Consider the following 25794-nt stretch of genomic DNA (forward strand, 5'->3'; position numbering starts at 1 on the left):
TGCTGACACAGAAACATAAAAAAGCCAGATTTGAGTTTGCCAAAACTTACCTGAGGAAGGCAAAATCCTTTTGGGAGAATGTGCTGTGGACAGACAAAACAAAATTACAGATTTTTGGTAAAGCCCATCATTCTACTGTTTTCAGAAAAAGAAATGAGGCTTTTAAAGAAAAGAATACAGTCCACACAGTCAAACATGGTGGAGGTTAGCTGATGTTTTGGGGTTGCTTTGCTGCTTCAGGCATTTGATATCTTTACTTTGTGCATGGCATTATGAAATCTAAAGACTACCAAAGAATTCTGTGGTGCAATGTAGGGCCCAGTGTCAGAAAGTTGGGTTTCCGTCAGAGGTCATTGGTCTTACAGCAGGACAATGACCCAAAGCACGCGTCAAAAAGCATGCAGAAATGGTTTAAGATAAAGTGCTGGAGAGAACTGAACTGGCCAGCAATAAGTCCAGATCTGAATCTGATAGTGCATCTGTGGAGAGATCTCAAAAAAGCAGTTGGGAAAAGAAACCCTTCCAATCTGAGAGACCTGGAGCAGTTGGCGAAAGAAAAGTGGTCCAAAATTCCAGTAGAGAGTTGTAAGAAACTCTTTTATGGTTACAGGAAATGATTAATTTCAGTTATTTTTTCTAAGGGGTGTGCTCCCAAATATTAAATTGAGGGTGCCAACAATTTTGTCCATTTTTGGAGTTTTACATGGAATGTGTCAGATTTGGCTTTTTGTCCACTTGTGTCATACCAATACAAACAAAAGAAATAAACATGAGAATGCCTAAACATTGGTAATTGGTGCAGTATCTGACAGAAATGCAGGGGTGCCAATATTTTTAGCCATGACTGTATATATAATCATCTCTCTCTCTCTCTCTCTCTCTCTCTCTCTCTCTCTCACACACTCTCTCTCACTCTCTCACTATATATATATATATATATAGGTATAGACATATATTGTACCAAAATAACATATATATATGACTGGGGTTAACTGCCTGTGACTCTGGTGACAGTGCAGCTTCCTGAGAGTGCTGGTTTGCACCCAGGGCTGTGCATGTTACAGGGTCATGGGATGTGTACCCGGTCCAGCCTGAGAGTGCTGACCCCACCCATGTTTTGTATATGTTTGGGAAATTACATAAGCCTGTGCACCCTCCATTTTTTCACAGTTGTTTGATTGTGAGCCTGCATTGTGTGGCTGTTTAGGGACCCAGGTTTATTTGGAAGAAACCTTGACAAGGTACCTGGGCTTTTCCCATTTGGCCAGATGCGGTAACTAATTCTTCCATTGCTGCTTTTTATCTTAGTTGAGAGCTTGTGAATGAGTGCTGGACTTTTTCTGTGTGTTTATATTAAAAAATATTATTTTTTGTAATTTTCCTTGTTTGGGCCTTGCACCCAGGTCTGACTGGGGTTAACTGCCTGTGACTCTGGTGACAGTGCAGCTTCCTGAGAGTGCTGGTTTGCACCCAGGGCTGTGCATGTTGCAGGGTCATAGGATGTGTACCCGGTCCAGCCCGGTCCAGCCTGAGAGTGCTGCCCCCACCCATGTTTTGTATATATATATATATATATATATATATATATATATATATATATATATATATATATATATATATATATATAGGAATATCTATTTAGAAATACTTAGAACATATTCCGCTATGTGCAGAACATTGTTTAAAAAGATAGATAATCCCTTTATTACACATTCCCCAGTTTTGCATAACTAACACTGTTATAATAATATATGTTTTACCACTGTGATTAACTTGTATCTAAGCTTCTGCAGACTGCCCTCTTATCTCAGTCTTTTTGACAGACATGCAGTTTAGACTCCTAAATAACTCCATGGGAGTGAGCACATTTTTTATCTATATGACACACATGAACTAGTACTGTCTAACTGTGAAAAACTTTCCAAATGCTCTGAGCTAAGAGGTGGTTTTCAACGGTTTAGAAATCAGTTTGAGCCTACCTAGGTTTAGCTTTTCAAAATTACCATCAGGGGAACAAAGCAAATTTAATGATAAAAGTCAATTTGAAAGTTGTTTAAAACTGCACGCCCTATCTGAATCATGAAAGTTTAATTTTGACTTTATTGTCACTTTAATATCCAATTAATTAGATGCCATGCTAACTCACTTATAAATCCTGCTATACTGGTTTACTATAGATTTTCCTTTTTATTTAATTTTTTTGGTGGTGTATACTGTAACTATTTTTTGCTTTGATATTGTTTTATAATATGTTATAAATTTCTCTAATTCAAATGAGAGTCTTAAGGGATAATAAACAAGTAATTATTGCTTTTCTGTAAAAATTGTGCTTTGTCTCACATAATAAGCCCAAAACATTCATCTATCTCATTTTGCTACACTAAGTGCCGGGAAAACAACATCCAAACACATTTTAGTCTTAGTTTGCTTCATATAAACTAAGGAAAGGGTCATGTAATATATTTAATTTGGATACAGCTACCAAAATTTGCTGCCCACCCCAAGCCTAACTGTTTATGACAAAATATGCCCCAATCAGGAATCTTTCACAGCCTGGAAATTACAACAGAATAAAATAAAAAGAAAAGTATTTACAAATTAGAGGTACAGTTATGTTAGCAAACAATGAATAAAGTATTTCCAATCTATTTTAGTATCAAAGGAGATTTATTTGTAACATAAATACATCAGTACAGGCAGCTGAATTATCCCCAATTTACCCTAATTTAGTACACAATTTGCATTGATAGATTATGAGAACAACCCTCACATCTGGTCTTCCCTGCAGTGAGACAGACTAATCTATTAGTCATTGCTTCCTTTTGTAAGGTAATGTGAGGACATCAGACACTTTGTACGTCTGGTGGTTGTACGCGCTACTGCGCACTAGGGAGAAAAATATTCCTAATTCCTGTGTCATGATAAGATTCCCTGGAACAGTGGACAACCTGGGAAAGGATATTTCACATACAACATCGGTATTGCAATGCTTTGTCTCAGAGGAGAAATCACTTGCACCTTAGTCAATATAACCTAAACTCTGTTAGATAAAGAAGAGCGTCTAAGTCTAGGTAACAATATAGCTGCCTGGTACATGGTTCACTGAAAGACAAATAAAGCAGTTTACTGACGAAAGGATGAATTTTTGGCTATATATTTTCCAGTATTTGATAAAATCACTTCAGAATTATACGGTAATATTTAAGGAGACAGTAAAGTCCGAATTAAACTTTCACAATTCAGATAGAGAATTAAATTTTAAATAATGAACCATTTTACTTCTATTATCTAAGATACTTTGTTCTTTTGGTATCCTTTGTTAAAAAGTATAGCTAAGTAGGCTCAGGAAGAGCAATATACATTACACTTGTGTGTAATTGAAAAATTTGTTTCGCTTAGTTTTGTTTCGATTCAGGCCATAAAAAAATTTGGTTCGAGACATTCGTAATAATTCAGGATTGTGTCAGTAATTCGGTTTCGGGATTTGAAATTCGGATGCATTTGAAACCATTACCAAATTATTGTTATTGTTGGACCGAATCTTTATTACGGATTTCGGCGATTGCCAAAACAAAATTATGTTAAACCACCGCCACCACTAAATAAAACTATTAACCCCTAAATCGCTGTCCCCCCACATCATTAACACTACCTAAACCTATTAACCCCTAAACAGCACCCCCACATCGCCAACACTAACTAAACTTATTAACCCCTAAACCGCCGTTTCGAAACATCGCTGACATGAACTAAACCTATTAACCCCTAAACCGCACCTCCTCGACATCACCAACACAAACTAAACCTATTAACCCCTAAACTGCACCCCCCCACATTGCCCCCTAACCCTAAATCTAACCCTAACCCTAAACCTAACACCCCCTAACTTTAACATAATTAAAATATAACTAAATTAAAGTTACAATTATTAACTAATAATACCTATTTAAATCTAAATACAAAGTAACTTACCTATGAAATAAAATCTAAGTTAGCTACAATATAACTAATAGTTATATTGTAGCTAGCTTAGGTTTTATTTTTATTTCACAGGTAAGTTTGTATGTATTTTAACTAGACAGACTAGTTAGTAAATAGTTGTGAATTAAAAAAAACCTAAGCTGCCTTACACTAAATCATACCATTACAAAATAAAAAAACTACCATTACAAAATACAAAAAACACTAAAATTACAAAAAATATTCTAATACCCTTTAAAAAAAAAACACCCCAGTTTTTGAAGTCTTGCTTGAATGATCTTCCTCCCTGCGGCGAGAAGTCTTCATCCAGGCGGCATCTTCTATCTTTATCCTGGCGGTGCAGAGTGGGTATATCCTGAAGACATCCAGCGCGGAGCATCCTCTTCATACGGTCGCCGCCCTACACTGAATCTTCAATGCAAGGTATGCAATTCAAAATGGCATTCCTTACATTCCTATTGGCTGAAAAATTTGAATCAGCCGATAGGAATTAGAGCAGCTAAAATCCTATTGGCAGTTCAAATCAGCCAATAGAATTTAAGCAGCTCTCATTCTATTGGATGATGATTTGGGTATAGAGTTGGTATCCATGGGTTTCCTATAGAGATCTGATTTAATTCCTCCAGTGCTATCTTTTGTTAATTTAACATCCAGGAATTCAACTACATTTGGACTAATGGAGTAAGTCAATTTTAAATTTAAGTCATTAGAGTTCAGAATTTCCAAAAGCTCTTTAAAAAAAAGGTTTCCTGCCTTTCCATAGAATCAGCAGGTCATCTATGTAACGCAGCCATAATATTACATTAGCAGTATATTTTGTAAGTTGGTCATTGAATCCCATTTCTTGTTCCCACCACTCTAGATAGATGTTATCGTAGGTGGGGGCGCACAAGGAGCCTATGGCTGTTCCCTGATTTTGTAAAAAGAATCTATAATTGAAAACAAAGAAATTGTGTTTCAAGATGAATTCAAGAAGTTTAACAATGAAGTTGTTTCTGTCCTGTTTCTCTTGGGCTTCCATATTAAGAAAGAATTGTACAGCTGCACACCCTTTGTCATGTCTAATAGACGTATACAAAGATTCAACGTCACATGTGATTAGTAGTGTGTCTGTTTCAACAATTATATCCTCTAGTTTACTTAGTACATCCATAGTATCCCTTACGTACAAAGAAAAGGTTAATACTAAGCTCTCTATACTAGAGACGATCGGGCGTCCTGGTGGTTTGTCTTTTTTCTAATGGATTTTTGGTAATAGCTAGAAGGTGGAGATTTTATCATGTTTAACAGTTAAAAATGTCCTTTCTTTTTCTGTAATGGTTAATAAGATTATTGTACTGATTCGTAAATACCATAAGGGGATTGGAGAATAATGGTTTATAACAAAATTTGTCATTAAAGGGACATTATACACTCATTTTTTCTTTGCATATATGTTTTGTAGATGATCTATTTATATAGGTCATAATATTATTTTTTTTTAAAAAATGTATAGTTTTGCTTATTTTTAATAACATTGCTGTGATTTTCTGACTCCTAACCAAGCCCCAAAGTTTGATGTGAATACCGTCAGCTACCTTCTCCAGCTTGCTCCTGTTTATGTATAGGGTCTTTTCATATGCAAAAGAAGGGGGAGTGGGGAGTGTCTTATTTCCCACTTAGAATAGGCTTTCCAACTAGCTTTTCAACATAGCTAAACTGAGAGCTTCTAAGTAAGTCTTTAAAGGGACAGTTCACCCAAAAATTATTCCCAATGATCCTTTTTACATACTAGAGTGTATTAAATTGGTTGCAAGTAGCTCCTTTACTCATATTTCAGCATTTGAAATAGCTGATTTAGCTTGTGGTTTCCCAACCTATATTGAAAGTTTTGATACTGGCATATACGCTATTGACAAGCCTTAGTAAACACAGCCAGCAGAAGAGATTAGACTCCCAGTGGGATGCAGGATAGTTAAGTAATAAAATGATAATTTTCCATTGTTCTCTCTATGTATTGAGCTTTAGTGTTCCAGACAAATATAAGATAAGGAAGCAAGTGTGTGTACATAAAAGTGATAACATAATGAGATCTGATATTACCTGAAGCTCAACCCATTGTAATAGGCTGTGGTTCAAAGCACAAAACCAGCTACTTCATATATACAAATAAACCCGAAAATGCAATTTCTCAAATATTTTATACTCTGCAGTTGGTATAACAAGTCATTTAAAATACATTTATGGAAAAACTATTTTACAGTGTACTGTCCCTTTAAACCGTTTTATCATGTATTTTTATATCAGTATCTGGCCATCTTGTTCTTTATAGTAGTGTCTATTACATGCAGTTATATGAAAATGATTGTACACTGTCCCTTTAAGCTGTCGCATAGCCTCTTTAATGTACATTTCTTTCTACCAAATGATGACATAACCCCCCGTGTCCGCTGGTTTCAGCACATCATGATCCCAGCTTTGGATTTCCATTAGGGCTGCCCTTTCCTCCTTAGTTAAGTTGTCAATAGGTGTATTAGCTAAGTTAAGCAGTTCACTTGTTACTACTTTTAAAAAAGCCTCGATAAGAGGATATTTTTGGGGTGGCATAAATTGGGACTTTTTCTTAAGTACCCTGTCCAAATTTCGTTCAGTATAGTTAACTGTACCACTCTCGGTTTCTTCTAAGAGATCATATAATAAACTGAGTGTTTGTTGGTCAGTACAGTCAGTGTCCTCATGTTTACAGTACATTTTTTTCAGAGTTAATTTACAACAAAATAGATTTAAGTCCTTTATTAGTGAGAACTGATCAAGGGTAGGGGAGAAGGATAGTCCTTTAGATAGAACACAAATATGATTTGGTGATAGTATTCTCTTAGAAAGATTAATTATCTGTATGTTCTCATTACTCGAGTTTAACACCTTGGTCTCCGGGACCAGTCCTCTATCTCCTGTGCTGGTTGTTGTAATACTAATACACTTAGTAGTTACGCTTGTTTTCGGGAGGGGGGGTCGGGTCAAACCGAGGAGCGACTAGTAAGAATAGCAAGCAATTGAAGGCAGCAAGTATATACCCTCCCTCACCTCATCCCTCCCACCCTGACTCCAGACTGTCACTCACTCTCCAGTCTGTGCCGTGGTTTGCGGATTGCGTATTTGGGGGAGGCAGCATCATGTCCATGCCATGCTCACATCACGTGATGCCGGCTGCCGCCCTCAGACTTGCAGGAAAGTGAAGTGAGCTGAGTGTGCTCATTACTGCTGTGGGAGGCTCGGAGCCTGTCACCTGCCAAGTGCCCTGCCCTGTTGACAAGAAAATTACTGTCTGAGTCTGACTGTAAGGTAAGGGCACCTGGTACACAGAGAATGGCAACCTGGCATGGCAAAATATAGGGCAACCTGGTGCTGGAGCACTATGTACAAATGGATCATTGGTGTCTTAATGTGCAGTTACCCATTGTATGGATGGATTATTTATAATAATACAGTGCAAACACTTCTGCAATACAAAACATACATACTGTGCAGATGATTATAGTACTGCTTTTATATATCCACAATACAACTAGAAATATATCTGCCTTTTATAAACAAAAATACTGCATTTAGCAGTTTCTAGGTATCTTTCTGTAGCATTTATTGGAATTAAATTCAGAGGTTGTGTGTGGAGAAGCAGGTCAGTCCAAAACGTTGCATTGTTAAAGTTCATTTGAATAAAAAGTAAAAACTAGAGTAAAAGGTTATACTGTTTAGTTTATAATGTAATGTTGTTTCCCTGGGCTGGTTGGCACCCAATAGAGCACTTGCCTGGGTAACAGATTTGTGATTTGGATTTTAATATGTAAGTGCCCCATGTGCCAAGGGCATCTGCAGATAAAGCACATAGAGATCCAGGAAGGGTCTATGGGTGACAGGGCTGCATATAGTCTGTGTTTGTGATCACATCTGTATCTTATGGAAAACACCCAGTTCAGCTGCTGGAGCAGATTCCAATAAATGATGTGTTGTACTGGAATAGGAAACTGCTTAATCAGATCCTACGGATTCTATTTTAGCAAGATACAGATTGTATGTCAGGTGTATTTTGCGAGCAAATAGGTATTGTAAATACACGTCATGTAGAATTGTCTGGTAATGCAGGTTTGTTGTAGTCAGATCCACATGATTAGTATACGATTTGTATTGTTGAGACATGTCACAAGCATTTAATGTTGTAGATAGAGATCCTGATATAACATACAGCTTTAATTAAACCTTTACCCAATAGGGGGTTTTGTGCATTTAAGTTAGACAACCATGGTGGAATTTTTGATAATTTAAAAAAATATTTCCATCCTACAGCCTATTTTATGCTAAATATAAAAATCTATACACTTTAATTATTAAGCCCCCCCCCCCTGTTACCTTGAGCCTTAATGTTTTAATCTGATTTAAAGCTCTCCACTTTGGCGAGATAATGTAAGCAGTCTCGTCGGCACTGCAAGTTCCCTTAAAGGATTTTAGAAAGGCAAATTTTAGCTTTAAAACACTGTATTGATCTATGCAGAGTTCTGGAGGTGACGGAGAGACACATATATAAAAATGATCAAAAAAACAAAAACAACGTTAAGTGTTTTCTGTTCATTCCAGCAAGTTTTTGATCATCACGCTCTGATGATGAAATATTTTCCAAAACCTGGTATTATCTATGTTCACTAATTATTGTATACCTTAAAACTATAAAATAAATGGAGATTAATTAAGGCTGCTATATAGTCCGCCAAACACGTGCACACTACCTACCTAGATATTCTCTTTAACAAAGAATACCATGAGGGAGATTAAAGTCAATAGATATAAATTGGGGGGGAAAATCAAAATTTATGCTCAATCTGAATCATAAAAGAAAAAAATAAAGGTTTCCTGTCCCTGTATTTCTTCTTAAAATGCTTAATTATGCACAGGGGAAAAAAACTGCAATGTAGTTTTATTTATTTTACCAGTTTTCTTTCATTCAGATACATAAATCTTAGTTTTTCTACTCCTCCACAGCAGGTCTAGGGTGCATTTTGTGTAATTCAGAACCCTGATCCTCTATATACTGCATAATGAATACTTGATATGTGCAGGAGCTCATATATATTTAATACTAATTGGCCAAAGTAAAAGATACAATTCAAATGACTTCTCAGGGGTGTGCCCTGCAATGCAACAATAATGTATATGTTGTTACCAAAATGACAGTTTTAAATGCTTTTTAATAATTAATTTAGTATGCACTTTTTTGAAAAACAGTAACTAATTTCTTATACATTCATAAAAAAATAATTTAATATCCCTTTGAAGGGGGCAGTGTACTGCACAATTGTTTTTCCCTTAATGTGTTTCCGTTGACTTGTTATACCAGCAGCAGACCATACAATGTATGAGAAATTGCTCCTTTGGGTTTATTTTGTATGTGAAATTAATGGTTTTGTTCTTTAAAACCACAAACAATTGTAATAGATTGATTTTGCAGGGAAGTCAGATCTCATTGTTTTATCACTGTCTGTACATACAAATGCTTTCTTATCTTATATCTGTTTGTATACCAAAGCCCAATACGTAGAGAGAACAATTTGAAGTTACCTTTTTATTACTTATCTCTCCTAATCTCCACTGGGAGTCTAATTTCTTATGCTGGATAGTTTTACACAGCTTTTCTATAGCCAGTATTTAAAAAGACATGAAACCCCAATGTTTTTTTTAATTATTCAGAGCATGTGATTTGAAGCAACTTATCTAATTAGATAATAGAAGGAAATTGCAAAGTTGTTTAAAACTGTATTCTCTATCTGAATAAAAAAAAAATTAGGTGCTGAAATTTTGAAGTTTAGGTTGGGAATGAGATACCCTAGGCATTTCAAATCCTGAAATAAATGTAAATAATATGTTTGTGATCAATTTAATACACTCTTTGAAAATATGTAATGCAGGTAAACTGAATTGTTGGGAACAAAGTAAAGGGGAGAAAAAAATAAGGTACTTTGTCCCTTAAAATTGTCACTTAAATCTAGAAACTTCAGGGATTATCTGGTCATTTAATGTAAATTTCAAAAGTAAATACTGTATTCACATGGGAACAGTAAACAAATATTGCATGCAATTTAGAATTTTTCTTTTCATATAAGATCGAATACATCTACAAAGGCAAACCATCCAAAGCTTTGCAGTTAACACCTTAACAAGGCCTTATCAAAAACTCAACTTAATATTTCTTATAATGTATATATATATATTTTCCATAAAGTTTAGCAATAAAAGGGGCAGTCTAGTCAAAATTAAACTTTCATTATTCAGATATGGCATGCAGTTTTAAACAACTTTACAATTTACTTTTATCATAAAATTAGCTTTTTTCTCTTGGTATTCGTTGTTGAAAGCTAAACCTAGGTAGGCTCATATGCTAATTTCTAAGCCCTTGAATGCCACCTCTTATCTCAGTGCATGTTGACAGTTTTCCACAGCTAGACAGCGCTAGTTCATGTGCATCATATATATAACATTGTGCTCACTCCTGTTAAGTTATTTATGAGTCAGCATAGATTGGCTAAAATGCAAAAGAACTGAATAAGAAGGGCAGTCTGTAGAGGCTTAGATACAAGGTAACAACAGAGGTAAAAAGTATCTTAATATAACCGTGTTGGTTATGCAAAACTGGGTAATGGGTAATAAAGGGATTATCTATCTTTTTAAACGATAAAAATTCTGGAGTAGACTGTCCCTTTAAATGCATAAAACTTTTATGGTTTTACCTGGCTGGTTTATCAACTGGTAGAAATCCATCCACTCTTTGTCCTATGGGAAGAGGATGTCTGACTTGATTCTTGTGATGTGTTTTTAATGGGGACCAGGCATGTCCTTCATAACTTTGGGAGGAAAATGAAATCCACAGAATAAAAGCAAGAATCAGCATCTCCATCGTCTGTGATTATTCCTTAAGCGCACAAGATACTGTATTTCTCTCACTGCAATTACAATAAGAAATCGGATAGCCTTGAATTAGGATTGTGCTTCTTCTGGGTAATTACAGAACTGTTTGTAAAGCGCATTCCAGAACTGTACTAAACTGTGTATGTCTGGAAATAAATTAACATTGTTTTGTGCTATATAGTACTATGGAAAAGGCAAATCTACATCCATGTAACTTTTAGAAAGACAGGTACTACAAAACTAGAAAGTAAACTCAATTGTTTGAGCGCAATTAAAGTTAATGTGCGTCGGTTTAGTGCGACTTCAGAGAAAACACTTAAAAAATACATTACAAAGTACAGTTACACTCATAAGAACATCATATAATAACAATTATTTAAAAAAATATTACACAAAAAACTTATAAGGGCACAGTCTCAGGTGTTAGAAAAAAAGGTAGACAAGGGGCTCATATACATACTGTACATATACATGTCTAAATATATATAGTTTTATGCATGTATATATGTATTTATATGAGTATATATGTAACATAAATACATATGCACACACACACATACAGTATATAGACATACAGTATATTTAAGAACGTAGATGAAAACATGAAAAACATATTTATGCAATATTCATAATAAAGTGTTTACCTATGTATTTACTAAAATATTTCACATTCCAATGTTCTGCACATAGCAGTATTTCTAAATAGATATTCCTATATATATATATATATATATATATATATATATATATATATATATATATATATATATACCTATATATAATCCTGCATATATAGGAATCGATGTATATATTTTAACAAAATACCATCCGATATATGTAGAAATATATATTGTACCAAAAAAACATCACATATCTGTATATAAATATTTATTTATGAATAAATAGAACATATTCTGCTATGTGAAGAACATTGGAATGTGAAATATTCATATTTTTATGTCAGGTTAGAGTACTTGAGACTATGCGACAGTGTTTGCACACGAGAATGGTGTTTTTTTGCTCCATTGACCTCTATGAGGGAATATGTTATAGGGCACGCAGTATTGTAAGTTTGGTTTCTTATCAGGTTAGTGCGCAAGCAAAGACAGTTTACTTTCAACTTGTAATATGAGCGCAACCTGACGTGAGCAAAACGCTTACTTCTAGCTCAGTTAATGTGGGAGCGTTAAATAAGGCTCCACTTGTAATCTGACCCTGAATGTATAAATATGATAAGTATCAAAACACCCTCTTGATAACAGAAAGAGCTAGTAAACTTCTTATAGTAATGAAATAATTAAGGTGCATTTGAAAAACTTAAAGGGACAGTTTACAATAGAATGTTTATTGTTTTAAAAGATAGATAATCCCTTTATTACCCATTCCCTAGTTTTGCACAACCAACACAGTTATATTAATATACGTTTAACCTCTGTGATAACCTTGTATCTAAGCATCTTCTGACAGCCCCCTGATCACATGACCTTTTATTTATTATCTATTGACTTGCATTTAGTACTGTGTTGTGCTAACTCTTAAATAACTCCTTGGGCGTGAACACAATGTTATCTATATGGCCCACATGAACTATCAGTCTCTTGTTGTGAAAAGCAAATAATAAAGAATGTGATTAGAGGCTCTCTGTAGTGGCTTAGAAATAGGCAGACATTTAGAGGCTTAAATGTTATAAAGTATATTAATATAACAATGTTGGTTGTGCAAAGCTGGGGAATGGGTAGTAAAGGCATTATCTATATTTTTAAACAATAACAATTTTAGTGTAGACGGTCCCTTTAAATAGACATTCTAATGCAAGAAAATAGAAATTATAGCCTAGTTTGTTAGAGCATGTTATTCTTGTATTGTGGGTAAACACATATGTAAAGTCCCACTTGGGGTAAGCAAGCATTGCAGCCCCCTAACAGAAGAAGGATGGTGAGATTGGTGGGTACATATGATTGCTGCTATTATTTGGCTTTTCGCCTTATCCTTATTGGGAGCTACAATACTTGTGGTCCCGTAGCAGGTCTCTGTAAAAATTAAAAACATAGGCCCTGATTATAAAACTTTCTGGGCTGGTGAGATTTTATAAGAATGCTCGACAGTCCTTCTATTTTCCTGGTGGAAATATATAAAGCCACTGTTTACCGTTAAAACAGGGTGTCTCGCGAAGGGGCATATACCGAATCTTCATTTGCACAATGACAATAGTACTTTAAAAATCATAAAAAACAAATAATTTAACCATTCCCACAAAAATACTCAGGAATAAATTGTATTATTAAGGTGCATCAAAAATTGTAACAAAATTGTTCACCCAAATCATATTTTATCAAAATCGTAAAATTTGTATGCAAAATACACAGGAATAAATTGTATTAAATATGCACGGTGTAAATCATAATTTAAGTACACTGGATGTGCAAAAAAGCAAGATATTTGTACTTAAAAGTAAAAAATACAAACTGTAATTATTGGGGGGGGGTCATAAAATTGGCTGAAAATGCCAGACTTCTCCTCGGCTCTGCTGTGGCCATTGCCACGGACACAAGTGGTCCTCCTGTTGCTAGGGAAGCGGTGGTGTAACTACACCAAGGTGATGATGTCATCACCGCCCGACCTGTCTTCTGATGCCGGTCCGGATCCCTTCTGTGGCGCGAATCCTACCCTATGTAAGTGTCTCAGTCACTCTCACCTGTGCCCAAGCATAGGTGTTACTGTGTGTGCTTCTGGGTGCTGTATTACAGGTATTGTTGGATTGCTAGATCGTTACTGAAATCTGCCTGTCTGACCACTCTGCTTGCTTAACCCTTGTACTGCTAGATTGCCATACCGTTACTGAACTCTGCTTGTCTGACCATTCTATTTTGCTTTACCCCTAAACTGTTATTTTGCTGGATTGCCATATCACTGCTGAAGTTGCCTGTCTGACCATTCTATTTGTTTACCCCTGAACTGCTATACTGTTGGATTGTCTTCCTGTTGCCGGACCCTGCCTGTCTTGACCATTCTCTGCTTTCATCTTATTGCCGTGAAGGACTGTCCTGTCTGCCGTGAGTACTGCTTACCTCATTTCATAAACTCACTCTGTTCTGGGATGTTTCCTATCCTTCCACTTGACGCCGGGATAAGAAGACTGCTGGCCAAGTTTGGTCTGATAGAGAAATATCCCACGAGTATTACAGAAAATGGGCATTCCAAGGGCGTGTATGAAACTTTCTCTCAAATCCCAGTGTAATTATGTAAACATGTTTGCAGATCTCACTGTTTTTTGTCACAAATTAAAATGTGTTAAGCTTTAATCAAAATACTCAAAACACTAGTTACTCTGAAAGGAAATTCTAGGCATACAAATTTAAGGTACAGTGTACTGAAAACAGCGTAATTTGATTTGTATTAGGCATAATATTAAAGTTTAAACATACGCTAGGTTCTCCTTGAACAGGTGAAACTCGAAAAATTAGAATATCGTGCAAAAGTTCATTTATTTCACTAATGCAACTTAAAAGGGTAAACTAATATATGAGATAGACTCATTACATGCAAAGCAAGATAATTCAAGCCGTGATTTGTCATAATTGTGATGATTATGACTTACAGCTCATGAAAACCCCAAATCCACAATCTCAGAAAATTAGAATATTACATGCAATCAATAAAACAAGGATTGTACATAGAACAATTTCGGACATCTGAAAAGTATAAGCATGCATACTGTATGTACTCAGTACTTGGTTTGGGCCCCTTTTGCAGCAATTACTGCCTCAATGCGGCGTGGCATGGAAGCTATCAGCCTGTGGCTTTGCTGAGGTGTTATGGAATACCAGGATGCTTCAATAGCGGCCTTCAGCTCTTCTGCATTGTTCGGTCTCATGTCTCTCATCTTTCTCTTGGCAATGCCCCATAGATTCTCTATGGGGTTCAGGTCAGGCGAGTTTGCTGGCCAATCAAGCACAGTAATCCCACGGTCATTGAACCAGGTTTTGGTGCTTTTGGCAGTGTGGACAGGTGCCAAGTCATGCTGGAAAATGAAGTCAGCATCCCCATAGAGCTCGTCTGTGGAAGGAAGCATGAAGTGCTCCAAAATCTCCTGGTAGACGGCTGCGTTGACCCTGGACTTATTGAAGCACAGTGGACCAACACCAGCAGATGATATGGCTCCCCAAATCAACACAGACTGTGGAAACTTCACACTGGACTTCAAGCATCTTGCAGTGTGTGCCTCTCCATTCTTCCTCCATACTCTGGGTCCTTGGTTTCCAAATGAGATGCAAAATTTGCTCTCATCAGAAAAGAGGACTTTGGACCAGTGAGCAACAGACCAGGTCTATTTTCTTTAGCCCAGGTAAGACGCTTCTGACGTTGTTTGTTGTTCAGGAGTGGCTTGACAAGAGGAATATGACATTTGAAGCCCATGTCCAGGATCCGTCTGTGTGTGTCTTGATGCACTGACTCCAGCCTCAGTCCACTCCTTGTGAAAGTCCCCAACACTTTTGAATGGCCTTTTCCTAACAATCCTCTCCAGCCTGCGGTCATCCCTGCTGCTTGTGCACCTTTTTCTGCCACACTTTTCCCTTCCACATAAGTTTATATTATTGTGCTTTGATACAGCACTTTGGGAACATCCAACTTCTTTTGCAATTACCTTTTGAGGCTTTCCCTCCTTATGGTCAATGATGGTTTTCTGCACAACTGTCAGGTCAGCAGTCTTTCCCATGATTGTGATTCCTACTGAACCAGACTGAGAGACGATTTAAAGGCTCAGGAACCCTTTGCAGGTGTTATGGCTTAATTAGCTGATAGAGTGTGAGCCTAGAATATTGCACCTTTTCACAATATTCTAATTTTCTGAGATTGTGGATTTGGGCTTTTCATGAGCTGTAAGCCATAATCATCACAATTATGACAAATCACGGCTTGAACTATCTTGCTTTGCATGTAATGAGGCTATCTCATATATTAGTTTCACCTTTTAAGTTGCATTAGTGAATAAAATTAACTTTTGCACGATATTCTAATTTTTCGAGTTTCACCTGTATACTTTGTTCTTCATTATGAGCTTTTACATTGCAGAGAGCTCTCTTTATTTATATGGGAGACAGCTCGCCACTTACAGGGACAGACACTTTTTTATAGAATTCTATAAGGGCTGCCCCACAAATGTTGGACTGGACTCTAAGCTGGTGATTTTTGTAGAATCTGGCTCTCATACCCTACTGCCAAGAAGATTGCCTGTGTTCTGCATTTATAAATTTGAGCTTGCAACATAATTGACTGGGAACTAAATTGGAACAAACAGGACACTTACATTTCTTATTACAAATTAGAGAATTAGGACACTATCATTATGATCTTCAGGTATATCAGTCATTAAACTAGATAAACTAGAACTTAAATGTTGAAACACTTGATAGTGATGCTGTATAGCTGTAAAAAGCTGACTAGAAAAGATTACCTGAACATCTCTATGTAAAAAAGAAAGATATTTTACCTCAAAATGTCCTAAGTATTCACATCCCATTGTAAAGGCAAGGGAGTGAGCCTTATGCACACTCATGTTATTTCCCTATTCCGTTTAAGGAAGTTTACTATGAAATCTAATGAGACCACAGTAAAAGAGTTCATGACCTCAGCACTGTTGCTGATTTGCTGCAGTTCATTTCTTTCTTTCATTATTTTTTACATGCAGCTGGACAGCAGTTGAAGTATAACTTTTTACACAGGACTTACTCTGCTGAGCTGAGGAAATTTTGAGGTAAAATATCTTCCTTTTTTACATAGAGATGCTCAGCTTTTTACAGTTATGCTACATCACTTTCAAGTGACTTAGCATAAGAGTATTATGTTCCTTTAAGTTTCAGTTTATATGAAACTTGGCTAGTACATTCTTTTCCATAGAATTAGTTTGGCAAATCGACCCCAACGTCATACACTTTTATCATCAAACTCAGCATCCAGCATTAAAATGAAACTGTAGAAGTTCAACTTATGATTAAGACTTTCATCTCTAAAATAGTGAATAGCCTACTCAGTATCAGCCCTAGATAATTTTCCTAACATATTCTGCTCAACCTCTTTATTGCTTTGTACACTGTTGACCACCTGCTACTTCTGAAGCCTCTCCAGTCTCAGGGTACAATAGGCTTGCCACCTGCCCCGGTTTCACCGGGACAGTCTCGGTCTGGGACTGTATGTCCCATGTCCCAGATCTACCGTCAAATGCCCCAGGCTAAGAGCTCCCCTGGGGCTGGCACAGCAGTGAGCACAGATGGAGAAAAATTTAGCTGGCCAGGGGAGCTCTTAGCACGGCGGGAGGAGAGACAGAGCATGCCTGCTGTAGTATGTGGGAGGGAGCAAGAGGAGGGTCATGTGCACGTCAATTTATCGCTGTGCTGAGCCTGCGCTGCACAGCTGTGAGTATGCTTAGATTAGCGCCATTAGCACTGTGAAGTGCTCGGAACTCGTAGCAACAGCTGCAGAGGAGACAAGACAGTCAAACAGCAGAGGTTTAGAGGTGCGTGCAGCCGGTGACCGGTCCCATAACTAACAGCACCTCTGTGATAATCGACCATGTTTGATTGCCAAGTCTAGAGGTGTACTACAAATACAAACACGTTTCATGGAGACTAGCTTCCTACTGTGGCTTAGATATATATATATATATATATATATATATATATATATATATATATATATATATATATATATATATATATATATATATTATATTTATAATATATAATATATATATATATATATATACATCTATATATTATATATTTATAATATAATGTACATATATTATATATTTATAATATATATTATATATATATATATATATATATATATATATATATATTATATACATATATATATATATATATATATTATATAACATATATATATATATATATATATATTTGATTTCATATTGAATTTACAGCTGTGAGAAGCCACGCCCCAAACCACACCCAAGACACGCCCCTCCACCCCCATTTAGAAAGTGTCCAGGAATCTTCTAGACAAAAGGTGGCAACCCTAGGGTACAACCATCCAAGTACAGTAGGGTCAGCACAACACCTAACGGCAACTGCCACAACAATGTATATAGAGTAGGTGCAACACCTTGCAGACCTCCCTCTAAAGGCCTCTAAAGTATATAGGTACCAAAGAGCTGAAGGTGGCACCTTTAAACAAGCAAACTTTATTTGACTAGCAACGTTTCGGGAAGCCTGTCCCTTTCTCAAGCTTAGGGTACAACCATGCCATGGTTTAACTATTTCTCATATTTCAAACAGTTGCCTTTAAGGGACACGAAACCCAAATATTGTCATTTTATTTAGATAGAGCATCCCATTTTAAACAACTTTCAAATATACTTCTATTATGTAATTTGCTTTATTTGTTAAAAATTATACCTAGGTAGAGAAGCAGCAATGCACTACTGTGAATTAGCTGATAAATGGTGGCTGCACACATAACTTGTGTAATTGGTTCACGCCATGTGTTCAGCTAGCTCCCAGTAGTGAATTGGTTCTCCTTTAACAAAGGATACCAAGAGAGTAAAGCAAATTTGATAATAGACATAAACTGGAAATTTGTATCTGAATCATGAATGAAAAAAAAGTGTGGTTCATGTCCATTTAAAGGGGTATTTAAGTAATTTCTCTTTGTTTTATCTAAAATGGGGCATCTTTAGCATAGTTACCCGCCACTAATTAAATGATTTTTATCGACTGAACAGAAATTAAAATGCAGTGTTATTATTGCAGTTTCACTTTATCTACTTCCAGTTTTGATAATGTCATGTTAGATGTTTTCTAAGTGAGGAAAAAGATCCACAACTTAAAAAGGGGGTGCTCAACTTCAAATATTAGAGAAATATCAGAGGATATAAACAAAATATAGATGTGATACACAAAAAAAGTATAGTCCCAATAATCCAAGTGGTTCAGTAAGGGATCTTGGCCGCTCTCTGTGACACAGCCTAGCAAACGGATGAAGTTCCTAAAAAAGGACATAAACAGAGGTGCCTCCTAGTGCAATATCATCAAGGTATGGCGACAATAACAAAGAATCAGTCCCACTCACTTGAAGTTATGCAAACAATTGTGCTTAAAGTGCAGACTTTGGGGCATATCTATCAAGATCCGTATGGAGCTTGAAGCCCTGTGTTTCTGGTGAGCCTAAAGACCGCTGCTCCATAACCTGTCCGCCTACGACCGGGTTGATTGACACCCCCTGCTAGCGACCAATTGGCCGCGAATCTGCACGGGGCGGCGTTGCACCAGCAGTTCACCAAAGAATGCTCGCCAGCCCTATTTCCCTGGTGGAATGATCTAAAGCCACTTTTTACCCTGAAAACAGGGTGTCTCGCTAAGGGGGTATACTGTATTTTCATATGAAATGTGCACAACAAAATTCGTATTTTAAGCATCATACAAAACAAATAATTGAACCATTCACTCAAAATTAGCAGGGACAAATTGTATTGTTAAGGTGCATTAAAAATCGTAAAAAAAAAAAATCTTCACCGAAAATCGTATGTTAACAAAAAAGTTAAATTTGTATGTAATTTACACACGAATAAATCAAATTAAATATGCAAAAATCACACAGAAATTCGAACTTATAAATACAAAATGCAAAGCGTAATTGTTGTTTTTTCGTAAAATGGGCTGAACATAGGCGTTCTGTGGGCGTATATGAAAATGTCTCTCTAATCCCAGCGTAATTCTATAAAGATTTTCGCACTGCAAATATCACAGTTTTTTCTCGCCAACTAAAAGGTGGCAAGCTTTTCTCAAAACAATACGAACACTTATAACTCCAATAGAAAAACAAATGCATACTAAAATATAGGCGAATGTAAGATGCTCTATGCAGAAAGCAGCATAATGTGGGCTATATTGGCTGCATGATTTTAATTTTAAAGTGCTCCCCCTGCTCCCTGCTAAAGTGCGCACTAAGGAGCGAAGTGTCCCTATCCAGCGAGCTTGTTTACTTTTAATAGGAGCCATCTCGCCACTCGCAGGGACTGCCCCTTTTTTACGATCATTGCACCTGGGCAGCCCTGCGAGAGTCAACGAGAAAAAGTAGGTTCGAGCTGGCGAAGATTATATCATCGAGCCCCTAGACTATCTAAGGAGTACTGGAATAATATACTTTATAAAATACAGCACAAACTTGTAGAATATATACCCCACAGAGTTAAAGCTGTCATTAAGGTAATGACTTTACAATATGTTTCACTTTTATTAGTGGAAATGATGTATTATTTGCTGTTTTTTCAGATTAACAATGTTCCTTTAATAATAACTGCTGTGCAGTGCTGCTGTTGCCTTGGTAACCACTTTGCTAATCTCAGACCCTTCTCTTCAATAAGCAAAATGACAAAAGCTTCCCTATAAGACTGAGAAGTATATGGATCTGCTGCTGTGCTGTCTTTCACACTGGGTAGTTGTAGATGTATTAATAAAGTGAGGTGTGACATGAGGAATCTTGCCAGTTCCCAGCGCCACCCATGAGCCATTTCTCCATATTGACACTGTCCAAGCTTGCACAGAGCATGTTTAGTGACAATAAAGTTTTATAATATCAATTAGGAGGTGTAAGATGAATGGCATCATGTGTAGTGTTGACATACAAATGTCAACACTACACAGTATGGAAAGGATGAAACATGCCCTTTTAGAAAGAACTATTGCAAAATTGTATATGTACAGTATGTAATAGGCTCCTCCACAAATATGACTTTGTTGTAAGTAAATCCCCTTAAAAGACAAATATTTTTTACTTATTTTTACCTTAGTATTAAAAAGGTGACACTTTATATGTTGTAGAACATTTTCAGAGCTACAAATGTCTATTTCCCTTATTTATGTTTAAATATTTTTATTAGAAAAAAAAAAAAGAGAGAAAATAGGAAAAAAGGCCAAGACCCCACATAGGGGTTGTTTGATATTATAGTATCATACAAATATATAAACAAAGAGAAAATGAAGTACCAAAAAGAAAAAGAAGGGAAGCAAATTGAACCCTTCACCCATACATATCCTGTATATAACAATCTTACACATCAAATTTTATGAAAACTCTCTATACTCTCTACTGCTCTATATAAGCCACATGTTGATTCCCACATCTTCACATTATAATTAATATCCACAAGTGTCCCCTAGCTTCCAACACTGCAAGCTACCATCACTGCTCTATGTATTTCCCTTATTTAAAGGGACAGTAAACACCTTATAATTACATCATTTTTCTGCAGTCTTCCAATAGATTTCTTTATTTGGAGGAGACTATTAGGATTGAAAGATGATAGGGTTTGATGCTGTCATTGTGTTATAATCCACAGTTTGGTTGCAGCAGAAATGATAAGATAACAAACTGAAAATTAGAAAGAGATTTGTGGCAAGGATAGACTTGTGAAGCCTCCATGTGTTCAATTTTCATGCTTAAATGACAGAAAAAGGGGGCAAAATAAATAATGAAAGTATATTGCAAAGTTGTTTTACTAAGCATAATTAAGGTGTTTACTGTCATTTTTCATTGAAGAAAATATGTTTTTTGAGCAAATGGAAGCCTTCAAATATAGCTGCTTTGTATTTCACCTTCATGAGAGATGATTTACAATAGTGAAACTCTTGGCAGGGCCCTCTATCCTTTTGTCGCTCACCTTGCATATTTTAAACTATGTCTTTAGCACTGCAAAATCTGCTGGCGCTCTAAAAATAGCTGATAATAATAATAATGATGCCACTGACCTAAAGGACAAGCATAAATAAAAAGAGAGAGCTTGTTCTCTGGCTAGTTACCACCCAAGAAGCAGCCTCTTTTTGCTCATCATGTGCCTTTCACAGAGAAGAACTTTCCTGAAGCATATCGGTCTGATCCTGACTTCATAGTACATTCCAGCCCTGAAATACCAGGCAATCCCTCTCTGAACAAGAGAAACAGCAAAACTCCAGACGTTTCGGCCTATTGTGGGACTCGTTAGTGAGGTTCAGCCATATATCTAGGCACACTGAGCAACAGGTCCATGTCTGGATTCCCACATCACACTTAGGGAGACTTCCCTAAGTGTCATAATTTGCATAAATAAAAAGAGAGAAGTGCTCAACCTGGGAACGAACAATAGCATAATAGCTTGTTCTATGGCTAGTTACCAACCAAGAAGCAGCCTCTTTTTTCTTAACATGTGCCTTTCACAGAGAAGAACTTTCCTGAAGCATATCAGTCTGACTTAACAGTACAGTCCAGCCCTGAAATACCAAGCAATCCCTCTCTGAACGAGAGAAACAATGACAAGCATTACAAAGGAGCTACTTATTTGGAGACAGATTATGAGTGGAGCACAAATGTTTGCATGCGCACGATAAGGGGTTTCACTCTCGTATTACGAGTTGAAAGTAAACTTAAGCGCAATCGTGATTTACGCTAGAATGATTACAGCGTCCTCAGTGCTCTGGTCAACTGTTTTGTGAAACTAAAAAGTTTCACAAAATACATGAAATATACATTACAAAGTACATTTACTCTCATAATAACACCATCTAATAAAAATTATTTTAAAAAAAATATTGCATACAAAAGTTATAAGGGCTCAAAGATATGAGATCTCAAGTGTTAGAAAAAAAAAAAGTCAGGCAAAGGGCTTTAACATAGAGATACATACATATACATCTCTAAAAATGTATATGTATGTGTATAAATATATATATATATATATATATATATATATATATATATATATATATATATATATATATATACTGTATATGTGTGTGTGTACATATGTATTCATGTATTTATTAGTGTATATATGTATTTAGAGACATATATACACATATAAATACATAAATACATATGTACACACACACACACACATATATATATATATATATATATATATATATATATATATATATATATATATATATATATATATATATATATATATATATATGTACATTGGAGCCCTTTGCTGTCAAGTAGATGAAAACATGTAAATACATATTTTTGCAATATTCATTTTTAATAAAGTATTTTACTGTGTATTTACTGGAAATATTATACATTTCAATGTTCTGAAAATGGGGAATACATAGTAACATAGAAGATGAGGTTGAAAAAAGACCGAAGTCCATCGAGTTCAACCTATACAAATCTAAAATATATACAAAAAGCTCCAGTTAAGCTTAAATAATCCCACTAAAAGGTGACCCATTTAATACTAGCAATCATATGCATGAATTTTGTTTATAGACAGAAATGTATCCAAATAATTTTTAAAATGTATCTAGGGTATTGGCATTCACTACCTCCTTTGGTAATGAGTTCCACAATTTTATTGCTCTTACAGTGAAAAAACGTTTTCGTTGCAGGAGATTAAATCTCCTTTGCTCCAACCTTAAATTGTGACCTCTGGTCACAAACAATTTTCTTGGAATAAACAGAGCTTCTGCCATCTCTGTATATGGGCCTTGAATATATTTATATAAAGTAATCATGTCACCTATTAAGCGCCTTTTTTCTAAAGAAAACAGGCCCAGTTTGGCTAGCCTCTCCTCATAGGAATAGGAATAGGGCAAAATGTTCTATGTATATATAAATATATATATATATATATATATATATATATATATATATATATATATATATATATACCCTCCATGTGTATCTGCACTCACAATGTCATATAGTCAGCAACCAGGGTGCCAGATCAGTATTATTCACAGCGATCTTCAACAAAGGACTGCACTCACTGGGTTTCCAAAAACATTCTTATTTATTAGGTAACGTTTCGGGATTCACAGATCCCTTCCTCAGACCAGAACAAACATACAACTCAACATAGTGATCTATAAATACTTTAAGCCACACCCACCACCAAATCAAAACAGTGAATTGCGCCAAAAATAGGGTTGTCATGGTGATAACCCCTATGTATCTCAGTGTAACCAAACTACTAATTCCAAAAAGATCAACTACAATTCAGTAGTGTACAGATGCTAGCATAATCATATGAGTCATTATATATGTTACTTTAATAAATACTTATAAGACATCTATGAGTCCCTGTTCAATCCTAATTTATATCATTAGATTAGTGGCAAAGGTAAATTAAATGGTATCATAGTTAATATCAAGCATTCAATCACATAGGGTAATTCTATACCTATTAGTTTCTAGCATGAATATAAATAGCAATATTCAACATGCAGTTACAGCGGTAATACAGATGTGTCAGATCATATCCGAAATATATTACTCACTCAGCATAATGAATTAGTGTTGTTGGTCCGTTATAGATTTTATGACAATGTGGGCCCTCCAGATTATGTTAGCGGTATTGGATGTACAAATGTCAACTCATGTTTATACCATATGTGCACACAAGCATTATGTAGGTATCTGCCATCATATCTTCTGAGGCCTAACACAAAGAAAAGGCACTTACTTTCTATTAGCACATGTCCTAAGTGATGTATAGGTAGGATTGTATCTGATCCTGGTATGAGACGCGCCCCCAGTGAACAGCTCCTGTGTCAATAGTGTCCGTTAGCCTAGCGCATGGCTAATTAGCATACGCCGATGACGTATGCGTGTGTGTTCACGCGTAGTCACGGTAACCCTGTTGCCATCTATGCATAGCTAGTTTACAGTCCACATCGGTTATTGCGCTTATGCGAGCTAGGGGAAAATTGTTCAAAGCTGAGTCATATTTCAACAGTCCCATTTTATAGCGCCATAACTTAGTGTTTAAAAAGGACAAAAATAAGGTGTATATACTAAATGGTGTAATCTGTCCTATTCGGTGCCATGATCTTTGCACAGTCCCATAACTGTCATACAGCAATTGTTAGCGATGGGGAGAGATGCATATATATTAAGTATTATACTGTATTCCTACCATAATGCTAACATGTGTGGTGGCAGATTATACACAACAGGGTAATCCATATTGCATTTAAATATAGAGAAAGTATACAAACATATAGACCTATGTTTAAGTAATAATAGTAAAGCCTAAAACCTTGTGCTTGGACCCTCAGGTATCCATACAGTAGAACCTCAAATTCTATCATTGGTTCACTGTTATAAGTGGCAATCAAAGTTAATCACTGACAACCTTAGCTTATTAACAGAGGCGAGTTATTAGTGTAACATTGGTACTCTAGACATTCATTGGTCCAACCACTCAGGTAATCCATGTATTTGGTTTTTACCCATTTATATAGGTTCCACAACCAGACCTTCAACCAGTCCCAGAGTATCTGGGGTACCCTTCCATAACCCATATGCCATGTACTAATGTGGCCTGCATGCCCCCGTGTGTTGCCATCATATGGGTCCAAACAGTACTCATGGGTGGGTCCCACCAAGTGTGTGTCATACTAGAGCATATGACCCTCACTGGTTAGTTAACCACCTAGAGTAAAATGAAGCAGGGTCACATTGGTGCGTAATACCCGTGCCAAAGTCCAGCCATTATTTGTGTCCCACAAAAGTGGGTGTAGGTGTGTCATCACACAAGTAGGCTAGGAGGTAATAAGATAATATTCTTATCACAGGAAGCAGCGCCAGTCATTAGACATATTCAGGCCATTAGGGTGCAGGGTACCAAGTCTATGAATCCATCTGGACTCCATCCGGAGTAGGGTTGTATCCCTATCTCCGCCTCGTTTGAGAGCTGGAACGTGGTCAATTAAGATAAACCTTAGGTCAGTAACTTTATGTTGGGCCAAGAGAAAGTGTCTTGCCACAGGTTGGTCCGATGTTCCTTTATCCAAAGCGATCCTTATTGCAGATCTGTGATTAGCCATCCTCAGTCGTGCGTTGTCCGTCGTCTTTCCAACATAAAATTGGCCACAACAG

At 36.3% G+C, this 25794-nt stretch overlaps 1 protein-coding gene across 1 annotated transcript in view; it reads right to left on the reverse strand.

Moving 5' to 3' along the window:
• Positions 1–25794, reverse strand: part of LOC128664024 (protein NDNF-like) — a 69462-nt gene that overhangs the window by 35423 nt on the left and 8245 nt on the right. Inside the window, exon 2 of the mRNA XM_053718672.1 lies at positions 10734–10946. Within this exon, the coding sequence (XP_053574647.1) occupies positions 10734–10900 (167 nt within the window). The 5' untranslated portion in view covers positions 10901–10946. The remainder of the gene's footprint in view (positions 1–10733; positions 10947–25794) is intronic.

This window comes from Bombina bombina, chromosome 6 (genome assembly GCF_027579735.1).
Source record: "Bombina bombina isolate aBomBom1 chromosome 6, aBomBom1.pri, whole genome shotgun sequence".
Taxonomy (NCBI): domain Eukaryota; kingdom Metazoa; phylum Chordata; class Amphibia; order Anura; family Bombinatoridae; genus Bombina; species Bombina bombina.